The sequence below is a fragment of the Corvus kubaryi genome, unplaced genomic scaffold (genome assembly GCF_017639235.1).
Source record: "Corvus kubaryi isolate FWS band 111438036 unplaced genomic scaffold, C.kubaryi_AGA036_p1.0 37396, whole genome shotgun sequence".
Taxonomy (NCBI): domain Eukaryota; kingdom Metazoa; phylum Chordata; class Aves; order Passeriformes; family Corvidae; genus Corvus; species Corvus kubaryi.
In genome coordinates this window covers 5,070,513-5,090,206 of record NW_024581135.1, presented here as the reverse complement: position 1 = coordinate 5,090,206, position 19,694 = coordinate 5,070,513, and the positions used below count along the sequence as shown (strand labels likewise).

The 19,694-nt window shown below is 40.6% G+C and overlaps 1 protein-coding gene across 1 annotated transcript in view; it reads right to left on the bottom strand.

Moving 5' to 3' along the window:
* LOC121670349 (von Willebrand factor D and EGF domain-containing protein-like) overlaps window positions 1–19,694 on the bottom strand; it is a 164,019-nt gene that overhangs the window by 71,560 nt on the left and 72,765 nt on the right. Inside the window, exons 10-11 of the mRNA XM_042040440.1 lie at window positions 18,069–18,247; window positions 13,600–14,528 (exon numbers count right to left, since the gene is read on the bottom strand). Coding sequence (XP_041896374.1) covers window positions 13,600–14,528; window positions 18,069–18,247 — 1,108 coding nt within the window. The remainder of the gene's footprint in view (window positions 1–13,599; window positions 14,529–18,068; window positions 18,248–19,694) is intronic.

Sequence of the window (19,694 nt, the reverse complement as noted above, 5' to 3'; positions counted from 1 at the left end):
GTGTTAAAAAGCAGGGTAAAAGCCAGTCCTATGTTTTTGTTCTGTTGTTTGGGTTTCTTTCCCTAAAGTTTTGGAGGCAGTAAAAGGATTCTCAAAGGAAAGCCTTCTTGAGAGGGTTAAATCATTGATGGTAGTGCTCAGCTCTGCACTCTGCCAGCACAAAGGGTATGCACCAGCTAAGTTTCCCTTAAAGCCTACATTGAGGCCTTAAGTAAGGCTTAAGTGGTGTACAGACTCTGCTGGCTCCCTTACAAGGCTGACTTGCACCTATTGCTGTTTTTAAAATGTTTTATGATTCTCAGGTAATATTTCCTTTGAGTTCTGTTTTACTTTAGGTACTCATCATTTAAAATTGCTCATTGCTTTCATGTTGGAGTTATTTCTACAGAGGAAAAATGCAAATCCATTGCATGCCAGGATTCACATATTCAATTAAGAAAAATCATAATTTGGTAGATATTTGCATCAGCTCTTGGCTAGCACAACACTCAGAATGGCTTCAATATCATACATCAATAACAGCAGTCAGTCAGGATCATGGTTACATGTTTTTATTTATACTGTTTGTACTTCTAGTGGTAGGGAGAAGCCACTATGGTGGCAAGTAACACAAAGGAGAACATTTTCTTCTTGCCTCCTGAGCAGCACTTAATAACAGGGGTGTGACCAGGAGTCCTGGGAGGGACTTTGCTCACCAGCAGGGTGGAGTCCCAGTTGTTATTCCCACTTACCTTCCTCTTCCCAGCCCCGTCACCACTGCTCTGGCAAAGCAATATTGCCCATCAATTTTCTCTGAGCTGTAGCTTAGCCAAAACAGAAGCTCTCCATCACCTAATATTTTAATGGTACATTAGTTCAGCTCTGATTGGAGGGGCAAAATGCCCTGAGCTGAATTGATAACCTTCCCCAGCACCTCGCTGTTCCTTTAGGGCTCTGCCATTAAGGCTGTAATTAGGAAAAATGCTGTTTAAACACTGCCATCCCACCAGATTGCAGCCTGTAACAACAGAGCTGCATGACTCACGTTTTTCCAGAGAAAAGAAGGAAGGAAAGCAACATAAATATGAAAAATAGTGAAAAGACTTCTTTTTGCCCTGCACTTCTGAAATGCTTTTAGCTTTTCTTTCATTTTTTTTTTAATTGATTTTATTGCAGCAGTATTACCAACACTGCTGGACGCTTTGCAATATTTACAAGAAGAGAAATCGTTTACAGCTTATCAGCTTTTCATCAGTTACTGGTGGATTCCTGTAATGCACAAAACTATTAGTCAGATGTGGTGACTGGTTTTGATAAATTGCCTTCTTCTGTGGTTAGTGTATAAAAATTTAAAAAAAAATGCTTCATTATGTTTTTCATGAGATTTTAATAGTTAGGCCCATTGGTACTGAGGTAGCTTGGATTGCATTAATGTTTTCATTATCACTGCAGATTTTCAGGCTTCTGTGGGTGAAGTAGAATCTCAGGGGCTGGTAAGGAGTGAGGCACAGGAGTGTGCTCCTGCAGCCCTTCCTGTTCCACAAAAGCACTCTCAGGTCAGCTGCTTGTTGATGAGACCCCTGCACTTCCCCAAGGGTTTCCTCAATCTTTAAGGACACACTCCCGTGTCAGGGTCAGGGCAGGATTACCCAGCCCCAGTGACTTACAGTATCAGCACAGCATTTTGTATTTATTCCTCTCAAGCCATTCTGTACACACTTGTCAGGGTTTCACCCCAGCCAGGAACCGAACATCACACAGGCACTCACTCACTGCCCCTCCTGGCAGGATCAGGAAGATAATCAAAAGGGAGAGAGTGAGAAAATGTATGAGTTAAGGGCAGTTTAATGGGAGAGAAAAGGAAGAAAATTACAGTAATGATAATAATTATTATAAAATATTTAGAATATACAAGTGATGCACAATGCAATTGCTCACCACTCACCACTGCCCAGCCAGTACCTGAGCAGTGGCCCTGGCCAGCTTTTCCCCCAGTTTATGGACTGAGCAGGATGCCATATGGAAGAGGATATCCCTTTGGTCAGTGGGGGTCAGCTGTCCTGTCAGTGTCCCCTCCCAGCTCTCTGTCCACCCCCAGACTACTTGCTGGCAGGGCATGAGAACATGGAAAGTCCTTTCCTTAATACAAAAACTACTTAGCAACAACTGAAAACATCAGTGTCTTACCAGCTTTAAGACTGATGGAAAATAAAAGTAATTGTCATGTCTCCTTTTTTAAAGTAGTGGATACTAGAGTTCAGCCTTTAGACCTCAGTATAGGCAATACATAAATATTGGCAAGGCCTGGTGTTTTTATCTGTTTTTTAAAATGAGGTGTCACATGTAATGGGTGTAGGAATTTTAGGCATTTGGTTTTAATGAGAGTTTCTGTCTGTCTTCCCCTCTGCCTTCTAGTGTTGTTGCATATTAGCCAGTTTCAACCAAACAGGGGAGAGGAAATCTCCATGACACCAGCTTTGGAAAAGTCTCCTGGCAGTTGGCAGCTGGGCACTCAAACATCCAGATCCTGTTCTTGCTGGGGGTACAGGGATCAAGGTGTGCTCATTCAGTGCTCCATGGTAGTGGAGGGGTAGTTGGTAAGTCCAGAGAGGTGATGACATCAGAAGGAAATACAGGAGAGCCTGAAAAACCCCAGCAAAAGAGCTGCAAGTAGTTCAGCTAAAGACTGGAGGGGAGAAAGACAAGAGCAATGAAAAGAGCTGGGAAACATCACAAGGGTGAGAGCGAGGGCAAAAGTGCAGATGTCCAGAGAAAGCAGAGGTTTTGGAGACCTGGGATGGATGTCTGATGTCTGCAGGGGGGCAAGTTAGAGGCAGGAGGGTTATCTGTAGGTAATGAGGAAGTTCCTGGAAGAAGCTTGTAAAAAGTATGATATATTTGAACATTAATAATTTATGTTTAGGAAGTGAGAATATCAAAATCCAACAAAATCCAGGGCAGAACGTCCTCCTTCTCTTCTCTGTATGGTCTGTAGACCAAGAATATGCTTTGACTTTTACTGGTAGATCAAAAACTGAAGCTCAGGTTGGTGCCTGGGGCTCAGATATGTGACAGGGTGCAGCATGTGTTCATATCCACTGGCTCAGGCATGGGCATCCTGCTGCATTTCCAGTGCCCAGTCTGTACACACAGCAAGTAAACACCAAAAAAATGCATCTATCACCTGGCAGAACATTGCATTGGGACAGTGATGAACAACAGGGAATGCTGGGGAGAAAAAACTAAAAAAAAAATCTTGTGCTTTAATGAAACTGTTTTGAGATGAAAAGGAGAGAGGAGTCTGGAGTTCAAGGTGGAAATCTCAAAGGCCTCCAGACCTCAGGTGACAGAATAAGGGATCTGTGCTGTTTGGTTTGCAGTGCTTGTGTTGTACCTCCCTCAAGGCACAATACCTCCCCCACCTTCCCTTCCTTCTCCTCCCATCTCCAGTAGGAATTTCCAGAAAAGAACAGTAAATTCAGAGTTGCTGACAGTGTGGTTTCATTCTGTAATCATTTACATGAATCAAACCTGACAAGGAGCACAGGCTGCATCACAGACTGAAACCCCCACATAAATGCACGGTTGGTTTTACAGGTATTTGTTGCAGTGTATTATGTAAATAATATGCACAGTAGTAGAAGTAAAGTGAAGACAGTTGACACAAAATCAAGAATATTGCAAAACTACACTTATTGAAGCCTTGCTGATGGATAGATATGGTTCATGTTGGATTTACTCATTTGATTAGAAAAGTATCCCAGCACAAATAAACTTCCTTCTGCAATGTTTGAAAACCACCATGAGGCTTTGGGCTGGAGCAGCAGACCTGAACTTGAAATCAGCAAAAATTTTGCTTGAGTAAAGAGAAGGAAAGGAACTGCCCTGCTTTTCTTAGAGGGGATGATAAATAAGCTATCTAAGCTATTGCTATTTCAAAAGCAAATCAAGAACCAGATCACAAGTGCTGGGCTGGGTTAAATCTTTGCTGAAATGCACAAGTAAATGGCCCATGATGCCCAGTTGTCCCTTCCTTGGAATCAGGTAGATGATGAAACAATTTGCTATGCCAGAGCTTGCTGGTGTGGATGGGGACCTCCAAACACCATAGATATGAGGGCTCTGTATCAGAGCAAATTGATGCTTAATTATCTCACACCTTGGACAGAGCAAGCCTGAGTCTGCCTCCATTCAAATGCTTGCACAAACATTGTACTTCTTTTATATATAGAGTTATTACAGTCATCATAGACACAATCACTGAATCCATTATCCTGGAACTCGTGCTATCCATGACCCAAAGCTCATTTGATAATCCTCCCCAAGAAAAAACTATCAGTATCCATATGCTGTTTGCCAGGAGTTTTGCACATCAGTGACCTCCCTGGCTTCTAAATGAAAACTGCTTTTTCCTGCTTCCAAAACCAGATCTCAGAGAACCAGAGCAGTTGAAGGACCTGGGGATTTTTAGTCTGGAGAAAAGGAGGCCTTCTCACTCTCTACAACTCCCAGAAAAGAGCTTGTGGCAAGGTGTGGATTGGTCTCTTCTCCCAACTAACAAGTGACAGGACAAGAGGAAATGGACTCAAATTGCAGCAGGGGAAGTTTAGATGGGATATTATGAGAAATTTCTGCCCCAAAAGGGTGGTCAAGCACTGGAACAGGCTTCCCAGGGAAGTGGTGGAGTCACCATCCCTGGGGGTATTTAAAAGCCATGTAGGTGTGGCACTTGGGGACATGGTTTACTGCTGGGCTTGGCAGTGCTGGGCTAACAGTTGGACTCGATGACCTTAGGGATTTTTTCCACCCTAAATGATTCTGTTTCCATAGTACCAAACTCCAGACCTATGACTTTTCACTGGCATGGAGTGAATCTGGCTTTCTGCTTTGAGGGTCTCTGGCATCCAGTACAGATTGCAGACACGAGCCCTGGGAGAGTGTGGGGGAAAAGCATTGTGCCAGAGCTCACTGCATGTGAGAAATGGCCTGGCTCAATTTCACACTGAAAGCATCCATGTGCTGCAACAATATGGTAGATTATTTTTTGCTTTAGAAATCTCACTATGACATTTTAGGTTTATTTAATCCTTCTATTTTTAAAAGGCTTGCTAGCAATGTACTTCAGCGATAGAAAGGAAGAGGATTGTGGTGTTGACTACAGAATATTTCTTCTTTTCCAGATGGTCTGGAGAGGTGACATCAGTTAAGGTTCTGGTTGTGCTTTCCTGGTGCTCACTGGCACACCAAAGCAGGTCTCAGATTTTGTCCCTCAATGGCATTTCAGGGCAGAATCCTTGGCAACATCTTGAGGCTTCCTATGAGTGCAATGACGCCACTCAAAGGGATTTGGGTCATTGTGATGTCATCTTAGTCCTTATGTCCACTCTAGCGTCCAATTAGTTGGTTTCAGTAATTTTCCCATGTTTAAAGCTACTGAATTAGAGTAAATCTGGTTATTACACTTCGGGTTTTGTTCACAATTGGTTGAATGTTCTGTATCAGGTGGACTGTGGGCTCTTTACATGACATGATTTAAAGGCATTACAAGTTTGCTCTGATTTTTCAGCTTTGGTCAGTTTAAATCAGACTTTTGAATGGTTTGCAGGTTATAATTCTAGTTTACAAACAGTTGTGAACTTATCATTTATCTTGTGAGTGTGTGTGAGTACTTGGAGAAGGAAGTTCTTTGTTCAGGGCTTTTTGTTTTCTTGTGGATTTAAGAAGATTTAAGGCTGAAATTTCCTGTGGTATCTGTAAACAGCCTGATGTAAAGAAGTTATAGACTTGCTTCTGGGTTGTCTGGCTTTGGTCAGTTTGAATCAGACCTATAATTTTTTAAACTTTTCTGGCAATTTGATTCTACGTACTTCAGAAAATGGTTTTGTTTAGCTACATGTTTCACTGGACTGTTTTCACTGCTTTGCATTAAAGCAAATAAACTAATCTCCAGAAAAGACTAATCTCCGTGATCTGGTTTGCAGGGAATAGTATGGATCACTGAGCATGCAACCTTCCATGTCCCTTATCATGAGGATTTGATATCCTTTTAAAATTCGGTTTCTATTGACTTTATAACTATAAAGCTAATATCCCTCTTCCTGCTCAGTCAGGTCTGTGCCTTGAACAGAAAGAACTGGGACTTAAAACAGTAGATTAAAGCTGGTATTGATGTTTGCCTTTTCAGATGCTTGTTTATTGCATCTGCACCAGCAAAAGCTAAAGTAAAACTGCTGTGAAAAGAAGAAAGGCTTTAAAACTAGCAAGAAGTTTCCAGTCCCTGAAAATTGCCCACAAATATATTTGATGTGACTGAGAAAAATGTGTCTCCAAGCACAGTGTGTGGGTGTCAGTGAGGATGCATCAGTGGTAGTCAGAGTTCATGCTTTTTTTCTCTTTTAATTCTAAACTATTTTTCTTTTGTAAATTTTGTAGTTACTAAAACTTTTGTGGTTGGAGGTGTTCATTCCTTTAAAAGAACAAGACTTCTATTTTCAAAAGCTGGTAAGTCCTATGTTCAAAAATTGATTTTTTGACAGGTAATGTCAAAGCTTGATATTTAATCATTATACTTTTTGTAAATATGACTGATAATACTGGTTCTGTTTTTAGCCTGAGAAGAATGTATTTGTGTAAATTTTTATGGCCCAGACCTGAAGATACTAATGAATAATTTTCTTCATACAGGATACTCCAAGTCCCATCCAACCTGGCCCTGAACACTTCCAGGGATGGGACATCCACAGCTTTTCTGGGCAACCTGTGCCAGGGCCTCAGAGATGATGATGATGAGGACCACTCCTCTGTAGATGGCTGGGAGAAGGAAAGTGTGTTTTGTAAATAAACATTTAGAAGATATTTTCCCCCAGTTTTATTTCAGCATTAAATCATACATTGTTTTAACTAGGAAAAAGCTGAGTAACTGAACCCAATGTAATCTTGAATTGCATAATAGTATATTCATATTTACTCTTTATCTACTTTCCAATATTATTCTGTAAGCTGAGGGGGAAAAATGGATATTAAGTGGAGATAACAGGTCTCAAAAGAAAAGTTTCCATTTTCAAGTTGTACAGAACCTCTTTTATGGAGTATTGATATCTTAGTGAAACTTCTTTAATGTCAGCTTTAAGGAAATAAGAATATATTCTTAATATCTTTAAGCCCAGTGTAAAGAACACAATCCCAGAGGGCTGGGAGCTGCGTATTAAATTATGGTTTATGCTGTAATGGTACACAGAGATCTACTTGAAGTGATCCCTGCCTTACAGAATTCATTACTGAAGAAAAAATGTATTTGCTAGAAACAGATGCCCCAGCTTCTAAACTTTGGTACCAGAGCACTGCCTCCCTGCCCAGCAGTTGTCAAGTGAACTGTCCACACAAGAGGGAGTGGGGAGGCTACAGGCGGTGGAAAGTGTCAAACCTCCCTCAGCTGGATAGATAGGAAAAGCCAACTTTGTGGAATGTAAAAGTCAGCAATTAGTATGAGAAAAAAAGAAAAAAATGAAAGAATATTTGTGAAAAAGAGACCTGATTTTTGTCTTGATAGTGTAACTTCATCAAAGTGATAGTAACTGTGGCTTTGTTGATATTACGTCCACCAAAGTCAATGGAATTGTTATAACAAGAGTGGAATTAAGCCCAATGCCTTACTATTTGAAAAGAAGAAGGGCTTTATAAGGAATAATGCCATTTAACTTTTTTTTTGTAGCAATAGCACTCTGTTTGGTGAGAAAAGTTTGAAAGCAGTAAGCATGGTGTCTGCTGTTCTCACAAGCATGTTTGACTCTTCCTGTGAAATCCAATTTTGAAAAATCAATAGAATTGCTAAAGTGTACTGCATCCTCTCTGCCATAGAACATGTTTTGCCATATTAGCAAAAAGCTTGGTTGTTTTTTCTTTGTTTACTAGCCTGAACAATTTGAAAAACTGATCAATTCCTGTGCAGAGGGTCACAGTTTCTGGTAACTCTGTTTCTGGGGCCCTTGTGGTGCTATAAAATGGAATTCTCCCTTGAAAGTCTGGTCACACCAGCACCACAGGCTGGTCCCAGCCTCAGAGGACACCAGCCTTACACACAGTGAGTAATATTTTTCATTGCAGATGTCCTGGGAATTCTGTAAATTGATTATATTTTCTTTGAAAAATCTAATAGGCATGTTTTACTTTGTATGGTCTAATTTATGCAAGGAGAGCATCTATTGACCCAATATATCCTGATGGCTCCCTCTGCATCACATCAGCAAAACACACATTGAAAATGCCAAAAAGTATTCATTTACTTGACATGCTAACAGCCCTTACATAATCATTATGATCTGGAATTTAAAGATCACTGAATTCATACAAGTGGGAGAAAAGTATTTATTTCAGTCTGTATGCTCCCATACAAAGTCTCCAAAGCAGATTGGATTTTGACGTAGACAACTGAAATACTCTGTCCCCTTTCCCTGGGGATCCTGAAAAAATGTATTTTCTTTAAATGTCTTTCTTGGGTTTTGTCTTTGAAAATGAGAATTAAGCTTAAAAATAAAGCACAATTACATAAACGGTGAGATTTCCATAATAGGTACCTGACCTCACGTTCCTGATCTGATCAAAGCTCTGAGCTTACCATTCCAATGGGAAGAGAAATTTTCCATTGGAGGACCCAGCCTGAGGAATTGAAATAGCTGAACTCATACTTTTGCTTATTATATTTATTTAAAAAAAAAATAAAAATATTGCGTGCTTTAATTCGTATTATTTAATTAAAGCACATGAACAAGACCCAAAGCAGGCTGTTGAATTCAGAAAGGTCTATATATCCACTCTAAAAATAAAAGGGTGTAATCGATGTAGCTGCTGTGGCAGATGGGTCTGAGGGACCTGTGTGGTTGTGGTTCACAGCTCTGAAAATGCAGTTGGGTTCACAGCCCCTCTTAATAAAACCAATGAAATGTATTGATATGAAAATGGGATCTCTGCAAGTGTGGTAGGTGAGCATTCCCTTCTCACCTTCTCACCTTCCCACCTTCATTTTCTGCTTGCTTTGATTTCTTTGCTGGTTAAATTTTTTTCTCCCCAGAACTTTCCATGTAGAAATTTAAACTTCAAGTGTCATTACTTCACTGAAACTAATTTGTCCTTATTATTCCTCATTACCTTTTATCTTGTAATTGCTCTTTAGAGCTTCATACAATCTGCATATTACATTGCTCTATGTGTGCTTTACCAGTCCCAATTTTTTTTTATAAGCAACATGGTCAATATGTACAAATGGTAAGCACCAACTTGATTTGCTACCTGCTGTAATTGGATTCTGCCTTTAATTACAGGTGGTAATGACATTTTAAGCACCTTATACAGGTGTTGGGGGGGGTGGGGGTTATGAAATGTTAAGCAACATTAAGAAATTCTAAGCTTCTGGAGTGCTGCCAAATTTCAGAGGTGCCTTTCAACTCCAAATAGCGGTTTTCATGTGAGGATAATTATAGCTCTGGCCACCTGGACTGCTCCTGTTGGAGTCAGGCAGAGCAGAGGAGTAAGCCTTTCTGCAAGCCACACTTCACATATTCTCTCTTTATGCGTGTTTTCATTTAAAATGACTCCAAATATATTATGGCCCGTATTCCGATCCCTAAAAGTACTTCAGGGCCATTTTTTGTGTGTGTTTGCTGGCCAAAACCAGTGGCAGAATATATTGTTATGTATTGGCAGCATAGCTGAGGTTGGGTGACCTTGGAAAAGATATTTGAATTATGCTGATGGCCTCCTTGATCTTGGGGGAGTTTTAATTCCCATCTATAATTCCAGCCTTAGAAAATTAGACGTAGATTTGTTTTGGAACTGATTGGAAAATATATAGCCAGCAAAAGGAGTTGCTTTCTCCTTCATTACTCATGTAGCTTCTCCTGGAAAATAACTTTTCCCTAGCAATGGCACTTAAAACTCAGCTTTTCTGAAATCAATGAATATTCTTCTGTTTCTTCTGTCCTGATTTTTTGAAAAGAAAGTGAAAGAGGCAGCACTTTTATATGCCCAGCAGAAATCTAATTCAATTCTTTATTTCTTCTCCTTTCTTTCCCTTCCTACAGAACCTCTGCTTATTAGTCACAAAGCCCAGGGGCTTATCCCACCTGTGCTTGCACAGTGCTGATTTCCTGTGCTCTGCCAGCCAGGCCAGGATTCCTGAGCTCCTAGTGACGGGGCTCAAGCTGCTCTGGTCAGAGCACACAGCTTTATTTCTGAGATCGATCTTAATTCTTCATCTCTAATAACTTTTTCTGGTGTGAAATCGTGGCTTTAGGGATGTCAGCAGCACTTTGGTTCTGAGCATTTGAGAGGTTCGTTGTTGCTGTGTGGCACTGCTGTGCTTTTCCCTGGAAAGAGGTGTCCCATCACATGTGTACCTTGGGATATGTAGGGGAACAGCCTTGGGCGTGTTTAGCCTGGAGAAAAGGAGGCTCAGGTGGACCTTATTGCTCTCTGCACTACCTTAAAGGAGATTGTATCCAGGTGGGGTATGGTCTCTTCTCCCAAGTAAAAAGCAATAGGACAAGAAGAAACAGCATCTAGTTATGCCAAGAGATGTTTAAATTGGATATTAGGGAAAATTTATTCACTGAAAGGGTGGTCAGGCATTGGAACAGGCAGCCCAGGGAAGTGGTGGAGTCACTATGCCTGTAAGTGTTCAAAAACCCACCTAGATGTGACACCTGGGGACATGGTTTGATGGTAAAGGCGGCAGTGCTGGATTAAGGGTTGGATTCCATGATCTCCCAGGTCTTTTCCAATCTAAGTGATTCTATGCTATGTAGAACATTTCATCTTATGAAATGTGAAAACAAGCAAATATCTTTAAATATGCTGTGAAAGATGTAAAAACACGAACAACTAAAGGTGAAGCTTACATGAAGGCTTGTCTTAATCGACTGTACCAAATTATCTAGATGACCTTTTCTAAGTATTATAATGTCAGGGTGATTGGCATGCCAGAACTAAGATTTTATTTCTCCTAGTAGGGGATCAGACCTCTGGCTGTATGTATAGATCTGCTTTACACTGCATTCACAAGATCAGGTAATGATATGTATTTATATATATATATACTGCTTCTCTGTTTTTGTATATATAGAAAAATATCCTAAATCACTAATAAATTAATTGATAAATAGTCTGTCATAATGGAGCTCATTGCAGTTCATCCCATTGATTTACTCTAGACTGTGGCAGTACTTTTCCCTCTCCATAGTTAACATTGAAACAAACTTATTGTGAAGTTTTCTCTTAACTTCTCTGCGTTTATACCAAAGACAAGGGAGAATACCCTGAAAATTAAGCATGCCAGTTGTTACCTTGGTTTTGTTTTAATTTTTCTGGGTTTTGTTTACTCTCAATTTTGCTCTAAATCAAGTTGAACTTCAGATGCTTCTCCATCCCATTATCTCTGTGCCAGTATTACAAGGGTGGACTATTCCAGTGGCCAGGTCCTGCTCTGCATTGGGCTCTGGTGAGGAGCTGTCTGACCTGTCACCCTCCCAGCGTGTACTGGTGTTTCACCAATCCAGTGTTTGTGTCAGGAAAACTTCTGAAGCTGTCACTGTTGTTTTTTTTCATGACACTGACACACCCCCAGCAAACAGCACAGTATAAATATTAAGGGAAGTTTCTATTTCCTAATTGCAGCAGTGCAACTCTTCTGCAGGTCCAACAAGACCAAGAGGATGGTCATGCTAAAAGCTCTGCCCCACTGAGCAGCTCTCACCCAGTGGAGACCCTGTGGAAGCCCAGGAGCAGTGGAGTAGTTTCCAGGTCTGTAGCACTCGAAGGAGTAGGAGACTGCCAGGAGAAGTCAGGATGTTAGTGACCGGAAAACTGGAAGGATTAATTTGATGTACTGTGAGGTCTAATAAACCAGACTGCCAAAAGAGAAGTGATTTGAAGCAAAGACCAGCAACCACATTTGCCTCAACTGGAGAAAAGTGAATTGTGGGTTCATGGAGTTCCAGGTTGGAAGGGACCCCAAAGCTCATCTGGTCCATCCTCTGTTGGAAAAAGCATTGTCTAGACAGGATGGGCCAGCACCCTGTCCTGTTGAACCTTAAAAGTGTACAAAGAAAAAGCAGCAAGAGACAGACAAAGCAGTCAGGGCAGAGGAAGGCAGTGACTTAGGGGGTGTTTGCCACAGCTGATGTGTGTTTGTTTTCCAGTTCTCACCTCCCTGTGCAATCTCAGGCTGTGCTCTGTACTCTGTCCTTGTTTATATTTGATGTCACAGCAAGAAGACAAGGTGCCATTAGCTTTTACTTGAAAGGTCATATTGAAGCTATTTTCCTCTAATCTGAGAGATTTCAGCCAATAGCAAAATAAAATTTTAAAATCTGGCCTAAGCAGGCCCCCTAACCCCTCTGTATCACAGAGGAATGAAGTTAAACATTGAATTGTGTGCTGGACAATTGCTTCAAAATTGCTCAACTCACTTTTCAGTCCCTAGTGTCAGTTTGTGCAAAGAGAATTAATTCCTCCATATTTGGGAAGTTATTCTGCAAATTTTAGCCTGCCACTAACAAAATAACAAATGTCAGGATATACTTTAACTCTTTTAAACCCTTGCACTGAAGTCATGTTTAATGTGAAGAACATGGGTGATCCCACCCCTGATAATAAGTGTATTGGGGTATCAGATGTGCCTCTGGGCTCCTGGAGCTGGCTGGAGATTTGGATGTCTCAGCTAAGCCGTGGTGACTGAGCCTCGATGTGAGCTTTACCTGCCCTAAATACAGACCAACCTAAGCGTTGCAGAGAAAGGCTTTCCCCCACATTTGGGATGGGTTAGGAGAGCCCACCTTGTCATTTCAGTTCAGTGGAACCACCGTGGCTCCTTAAGCTGCAGGAATTCAGCTGGATGGCTGAGCCTGAAGTCTCTGTCACTTCATGCGTGAGCTTGTGTGGTTTGCTGAGGCAGAGTTCACATACTGAAATCCCTGCTAACATTTCTCTGTGTGCTTAGTTTAAAGCACTCTCAGCACTCATATTGGACATGGAGTCATCCATTGAGAGGCTGAGCTGTAAAGAAGAAACAAACCCAGTGGGACAGTCTTCTGTCTAAATGTAATTCATGAATATTTGCAGAATCAGGTCTTCAGGTTCGAGTATATCCTGTAGCTATTTGATAGCTTTGGCAGGGTTACTTGTTCATTTTGTCACTTTTAATTTTGTTTTGTTACTAGTACAGTGTTTGAAATTAATGTTCAAATTTTATTCTCTGTTGATCAGGAAAAAAAGAAACCAAAGAAGTATCTCTACACTGTTTACATGAATATTGACCACAAGGTGAGCAGGACACTCTTCTTTTTTTGTGAGAAGCCTGCTTGTCAGCATGCCAGTGATAGATCAGATGTAAAGAAAATCACTTCTGCAAAACCAATTTGCTAAGGGGCTTGTAAAATCCATTTTTAAAAAGTTACTGAGGCAAAAAAGTGAAGGACCAGCCAACCAGATATTTTGATCGGCTCTTCAAGGTCAAAACCTGATTACTAATTCATCAAATACCTTACTGGTAGCACTGCTTGAAGAGCAAACAACTCTGTGCAGATGTTCTACGTAATAATTCCAATATGGAAAGAATGCTTTACTTACTTGTGGCAACGCTGCAGTCGTAGGAGCTGTGGCCTTCAAAGCACTGGCAGCCCAGTTCCGTGCAGTGTCCGTGGCTGCTGCAGAGCGCAGGACACCGGAGAGCGGTGAGGATTTCCTCCTGGTTTCCAACAGGGAACACTCCGTTTCTGTTTCCTAGCACTCTCCTTTCACATTCATTTTCCAGAAGGGCTATCAGTGCCCTCACCCAAGCCACATTATCTTTGAGCTGCAGGTCCAAAAGGCAAATATCAATTGCCTCATCCAGATGTTTTCCAAGGAGGCCTTTACACACCAAGCCAATGGTGGAATTTGCAAGAATTTGGTGGCAAATCTCCAGAGCTTTGGTGGCAGTCAGGCCATTGGGAGTGGGCCATGAGAGTGGAAATTTCATCCGAACCCCTTCAAAGTAGTCCTCAGGGAAAAAATATGCAAAGCTCTCTGGGTCTCTCTGGGTTGGGCCACGCAATGGGTGAAAGGATGAATATTCATAGTACTTGTCCTGCCTTTTTGCTTTCCTTTGGTCTCTTGTTGGTTTGGTAGAGCCAGTGGAACTGTTGCTATTCGTGGAAACATTGTGTGTGAGGGGCTTTAGCCAGACCTCGGGGCTTCTTCGTTTTCGGGCTGATTTAGACAAATATCTTTGACCAAAAGGCTTGGTCGGTGGTTTCCCATCTTTTCTCAAAGATGACTCTGTTTCTGTGTGAGTGACAAACTCAGATGTAACATCCAGATATGGGATTGCAGAGCTGTGATCCACATGGTCGTGATGGCAGCCAGAGGGCTGAGGGGAAAGAGTCTGAAAGGAATTTTTTATGTTTACCACAGGCACAGGCTTGGTGCTCCCCTTTTGACACCTGCAGAAACTTTTCCTTTGCTTCCTCTTGGAAGGTGCTGGAGTCTTGTCAAATAAACTCTTCCCTGGAGGAATTCTGATTTAAAAATAGGAAGGGGTTAGAGGGAGAAAACTTTCAACAGATTAGTCTATCATACAAGGAAACTTTCTTTCCCTGAGGCTGGGGTAAGGGTGAATTCCCAATCTACAAGATATTTAAGAAAATGCTTAAGTTTAATCCGTTTTCTTTAGTCAGTTTTGTACTGCCCTTCTTGAGTTCTCCTGTCTTCATGGAGACATTTTAGAACCAGATGTTTAAGTGGTTTGCTGGAGCGTTGCCTAACTGCTTGACTTCTATTTGCAGAACTTCTCTGAGGTGCAGGTTACCCTTTGTGTATTACACATTAAATAAAGCCTTGGATTTGTCCCTGGGTGACCCAGAAAACTCTTGGAGAATGACAAAAAAGTCATATTTGTTTCAAATCCTATATTATGAAAATCATCTTTATCTGTGTGCCTGTTCTCTCTGTATCAATAGTTCGTCTAAGATGTGGATTGTTAACTTTTTTCTTTTAAATGTATTTTTTTCCTTTTTTTTGTATACTTCATTCTTGTCTTCTATTGGAGTTTTCTTTGATTTTTTTCTATCAACACAAAGCAGTTTTCTACTGACCATAGGGCTAGGCTATCATATAAGCTGAGATTATTCTCTTCCCCCTTTTAAATTTAGCTTTAATGATGGATGAACTTCTAGAGAGTTCAGTTTGAATAGACAGCCATGATTCAAGTTTCTTCAGAGATCTCGTATCTCTTATTGACCTTATTTGTGCAGCACAAAAGGAATCCTAGAGCTTTATAGAAAAGGATATGGTTCTTGTCACAGTATTTGGCAGCATGTCATTACCAGACAAATTTGAAAAAGCACCAAAATTTTAAATTATTTTGGCATTAATTTTGTCTTGCAGCCAGAATGCTGAGGTTTCAGGAAAGTGAAAGCATTTGCCAACATGTTGGAGCCAAACACTAGATACTGTTGGAAACCATAATTATCTTTATCCATGTTTTACAAATAGATTTAAAATGGCATATCTGATATTACTATTTTGATCATTGACACAATCATAACTTTTAAGTAGAACATCTCAGTGACGCTGGCAAAATTAACCTATTTCTCCTCCTGAAACATGAGCACAAACATTTATGGAACCATTTTGCCCAAAGTGTGGGCTCAGCAGGATAGAGTATGAGACAAAAGGATGGTTTTCATGCTGATGGAAATGCACAAGCTGTTCTGCACTTTCCTAGAGTCTAGGAAAATAAACCATTTTTGATGATTGAGAGAGCTGTCCTTTGCACAACACATTTTAGTGTCAGAATGAGTGTCCTTCACGCTCCATTCCTCTGGCTCTAATAGAGGGGTTATCTGCTCCTGAAGCTTCCCTGACTCATCATCAAATTTAAACCTAGGCTAAGGCAGCAGTAGCACCTCCTTTGATGTAATACTGCCTAAACTAGAGTGTAGGGTAAATATAATTTATTTAATAAACAAATAAAATGAACCACATAAACTGGTCCAGAATCTGGACAGAAACCTAACACACAAATGAAAATTTAGTAAAATGAAACTCTTCTGCCTTGATATTTTATTGAAACAAAATCCTCTGTTAATCCTACATGAAACTAGTTACCTTCTTTCAGTCACCCCTGTCAGCAGAGCAGGGGTGTGTGGTGTGGAAAGAACGGAAACCTCATCCTTCCTCACAGCCATACCCATACCAACAGCTCCTCAGTGAGCTCGGATGTGCCCTCTGTCCCCTGCATGAGATGACCAGACTATCACTCCTCTGAGTCACCCACTATAATCCAGGAAGAACTAAAACCAAGTTTTTCAAACTGAGTTGGATGCTATTATAGAGGAAGTGTCTAAAATTCACAGCGTTTCTGACAGTTTCTTGGTATATTTTTAAATGTTTGAAAATTTTATTTTGCCTGCTTAAATCACATGTTTTAAAATTCATCTCTTCTCTGGTTGCTACTTAATGGCTGGGAAGCTCTGATGTTGTTTTATTGTTGAAAAGTTGTGTTGGAAAGCTGGTGTGTAAAACTGATCTGTGCATGCAGAGCCCTGCAGCTGCTTGAGAGAGGTGGGAGCCAGGGAAAGCTCTGAACTGCCAGATGGTGGGCACTCAGACTAGCTTCAGGTGCTGGAGAAAACCTAGCATGCTTTCAGGGTTATTTAAAATGAGATTAAAAACAGCAGCAGAAAAATCACCCTCTAGCTTTTGTTTTTACTGCGCCATTTCTCCATGAGTGGATCACAGAATGATCCAGTCTCCTCTGGAGGTGACCTTATTTTCTCTGCTGGTTTGTTTTTTTAACCAGGTTCTGAAGGGTCCTTGAGAATCCATCCTTGGGAGTACTGCAAGATGAAACTCACCACCCCTCCTTGCCCTTCTCACTTAGCAGGAGCTCCTCCTGTCTTCTATCTCCATCATGTGGAGCTGAGCCCTACACAACTCCTCAGTGCTTTATAAGTAAATTCCTTTGTATCGGGCTTTGGCTTCAGCTCTTTCAACAAACTTGCTTTGAACAGGTTCTCCTAAGGACATTTTTAGCCCTTTTTGTTGGGTAGTGAGCTATTGGTTGGTTCTTGCACCAAGCTATTTCTCCATCTGCCTTCCCAGAAGCAATCTCTGAGTGGTTGTCGCATTATTAGGATGTTAATGATGGCAGTTGAATTCTAAGTAGTACAATTTGTAATGAAAGGTCAAAATAGACATTAGGTAGCCATTACTTAGACCACTGAATAGAACTAGAATATGGCAGAGGTGTTTGTTTATTTTCTGAAGTGCAAGAGGTATAAAAATTCATTTTTCCTATAGGATTGTGCTGAGTTCCCATGCACAGAAAAAGTGCTATGTTACAGTGTTTTGCCTTCTTTTTCCTTACTTCAGAAACCAGATTACACAAGCAAATCCATTTTGGTTTTAGGAACACCTGTTAGGCATGTTTGAAGTTCAGCAACTAAAATGTGGGGTGGGGATAGAGACAGGAGTAAGGATAGGGATAGGGACAGGGACAGTGACAGGGAGATGTCAGAGAGCCAGACTCCTGGCTCTGTTTCCAGACCATGTGTCCCAGAAAGTACAAGTTTTCAGAGCTCACTGTTATCATTAGTAGAGTTGATATTAAGTTTTAGCATGGTATATATATTACCACACTTTGTCAAAATGTAACATTTAATCTATACTCACATATTGTAATTAGTGTTCAGGAATAAAAGAACAAGGGAAATACGAAACCCTTAATTAATCCCTATTGTCAGCTATCTACATTTTCAAGTGTGGGTGAGAACTGCATTTTTTTTAACAGCTGAGAGGGATCTTAACACAGGTGTTAACATGACATCACTTGTGAATATAAAACTTCTCTCTTGGTAACTGCTGATGTGTTTTGTGCTGACTGAAAATTAAGCTCCTGTGCTGCTGGGATGGAAAGGGGTCTCCAGGCTTCTCCCTTAGGTTAAGCAGATCTCTCTGTCACGTCATTAGGGGAGTCTGTAATGAAATAAACCCATCAAGACCATTTGAAACACTGCTAAGAGCATCTCCTGGGTGGGATCTCTCTGGCTTTGTACCTCCACTCCTCTATGAAGTCTTCCTCGGGCGCGTTGCTGAGGTCGTTGTGAGTGATCCCGTCAAAGAGGCCACACAAACCCCGGGTGCTGTTGAAGTCCCTGCCCGGTGTCCTCACTGTCACACCCATTCCCCACTCGTTCATGTCTGCTCGAACAAACGCTCCTGAAGGGAACAGGATCTGAAGAGGCAGGAAAAAAACCCCAGTGAATTGAAGCTCTTACCAAGCTTTTTATGCAATAAAAACCATCTCTTTCCATAAATGAAAATATCAAAGCAGGACGTTAGTGATGGCAGAGGTAATTTAAGATCACTTAGGAACAGTATAAATATTTATTTGTGCTATTATTTAGCTTGCTTTCAGATTCCATGACATTAATATCTGATAGCGTTACATAGATATATAACTGCACGAGTACTTTCTTTTTAAATTCATAATTGCATCCATTGAAGTTTTCCCAGTGGTAAGTTACCAGATAATTTTTGAAGCGACTTCCATGACAATAAGGCCACCCTTGTGTCTTTGCCTGGGAAATAATTTTTTTTAGATAAACTGCCAAGATTGAAAACCAGCTTTCTTCCTTCTGAAGAATCGTTTCATTTTCCAATGCCTGATTACCCAGAAAGTGATTGTGTTTTAAAGTGGATAAAGCAATTTTCTCATTAAAGGGGTAGTGGTAGGCTTACACTGACCTTTAAAAGAAAAAAAAGCTGGAAGGGTTCAAAACAAGAAGTAAATGTGTGGATAATGGATTTTTCAGATTGGTTTACTAACCAAATAATAAAAAGGAAAAAAAGCAAAAAGAAAATATCTGTTCAACTGAAATATATAGGTATTTTTGCTTCATTTTTACAGGTAAAAGAAAATTATTTGAAAATTGTATGAGCCAGGAGAGGGAGCAGGAACATACTATCCTGATAAGTAACCTTAATACTTTCTTTTTATCCAAAATTAAACATTTTCAGTTACTCTATAAAGTACATTAAAGAGTTGTAAACATCTCATCAAAATAATTTCAAAATAATTATTTTCCTTTTTTAAGTGGCCCCTGCCAAAATACAATTTATTTATCCAAATAATGTCCTTTGCTTTCCTTTATTTTGGTGGGGATTTTCTGGTCCCTTTGAAGTTCCTCCCTATCAAATCTACTCATATCTGTGAAGGAGTATCAAGATCATATTTTTATTCTTGTGGTTGAATCCAGAGTTTACATATTGGCCTCACTAAATTATAATCCTGACCATTTTAGTTCTCCATTACTTCAGGCATGGGAATACTTTTTGAGCAACCCTCCATGAGCCCAACAGCACAGTGCCACTGATTGCAAGGACAGCTGGGAACACTGGGAACTCAGGCCCTCTGTGTTTTATTTAAAGCATTTTTTTTTCCCAAAGATTTTTGGCCTTGGGGAGTAATAGAAATCATCATATACATCCAGTACTTTGAACACCTCAGAAGTTCTTGGCTGTCCCTTCACTTTGGCTGTACCTAATGTTTCACTTATCAAGGTGGTTTTAAAAAGACCCCAGGGATTCCCCAACATAAAGCTCAACTTGCCTGATGAGTTAGCTTTTCCTGGTGGTTTACTAGGTGGAGCAGGAGAACTGCAGTTGACAGAATCCTGGAT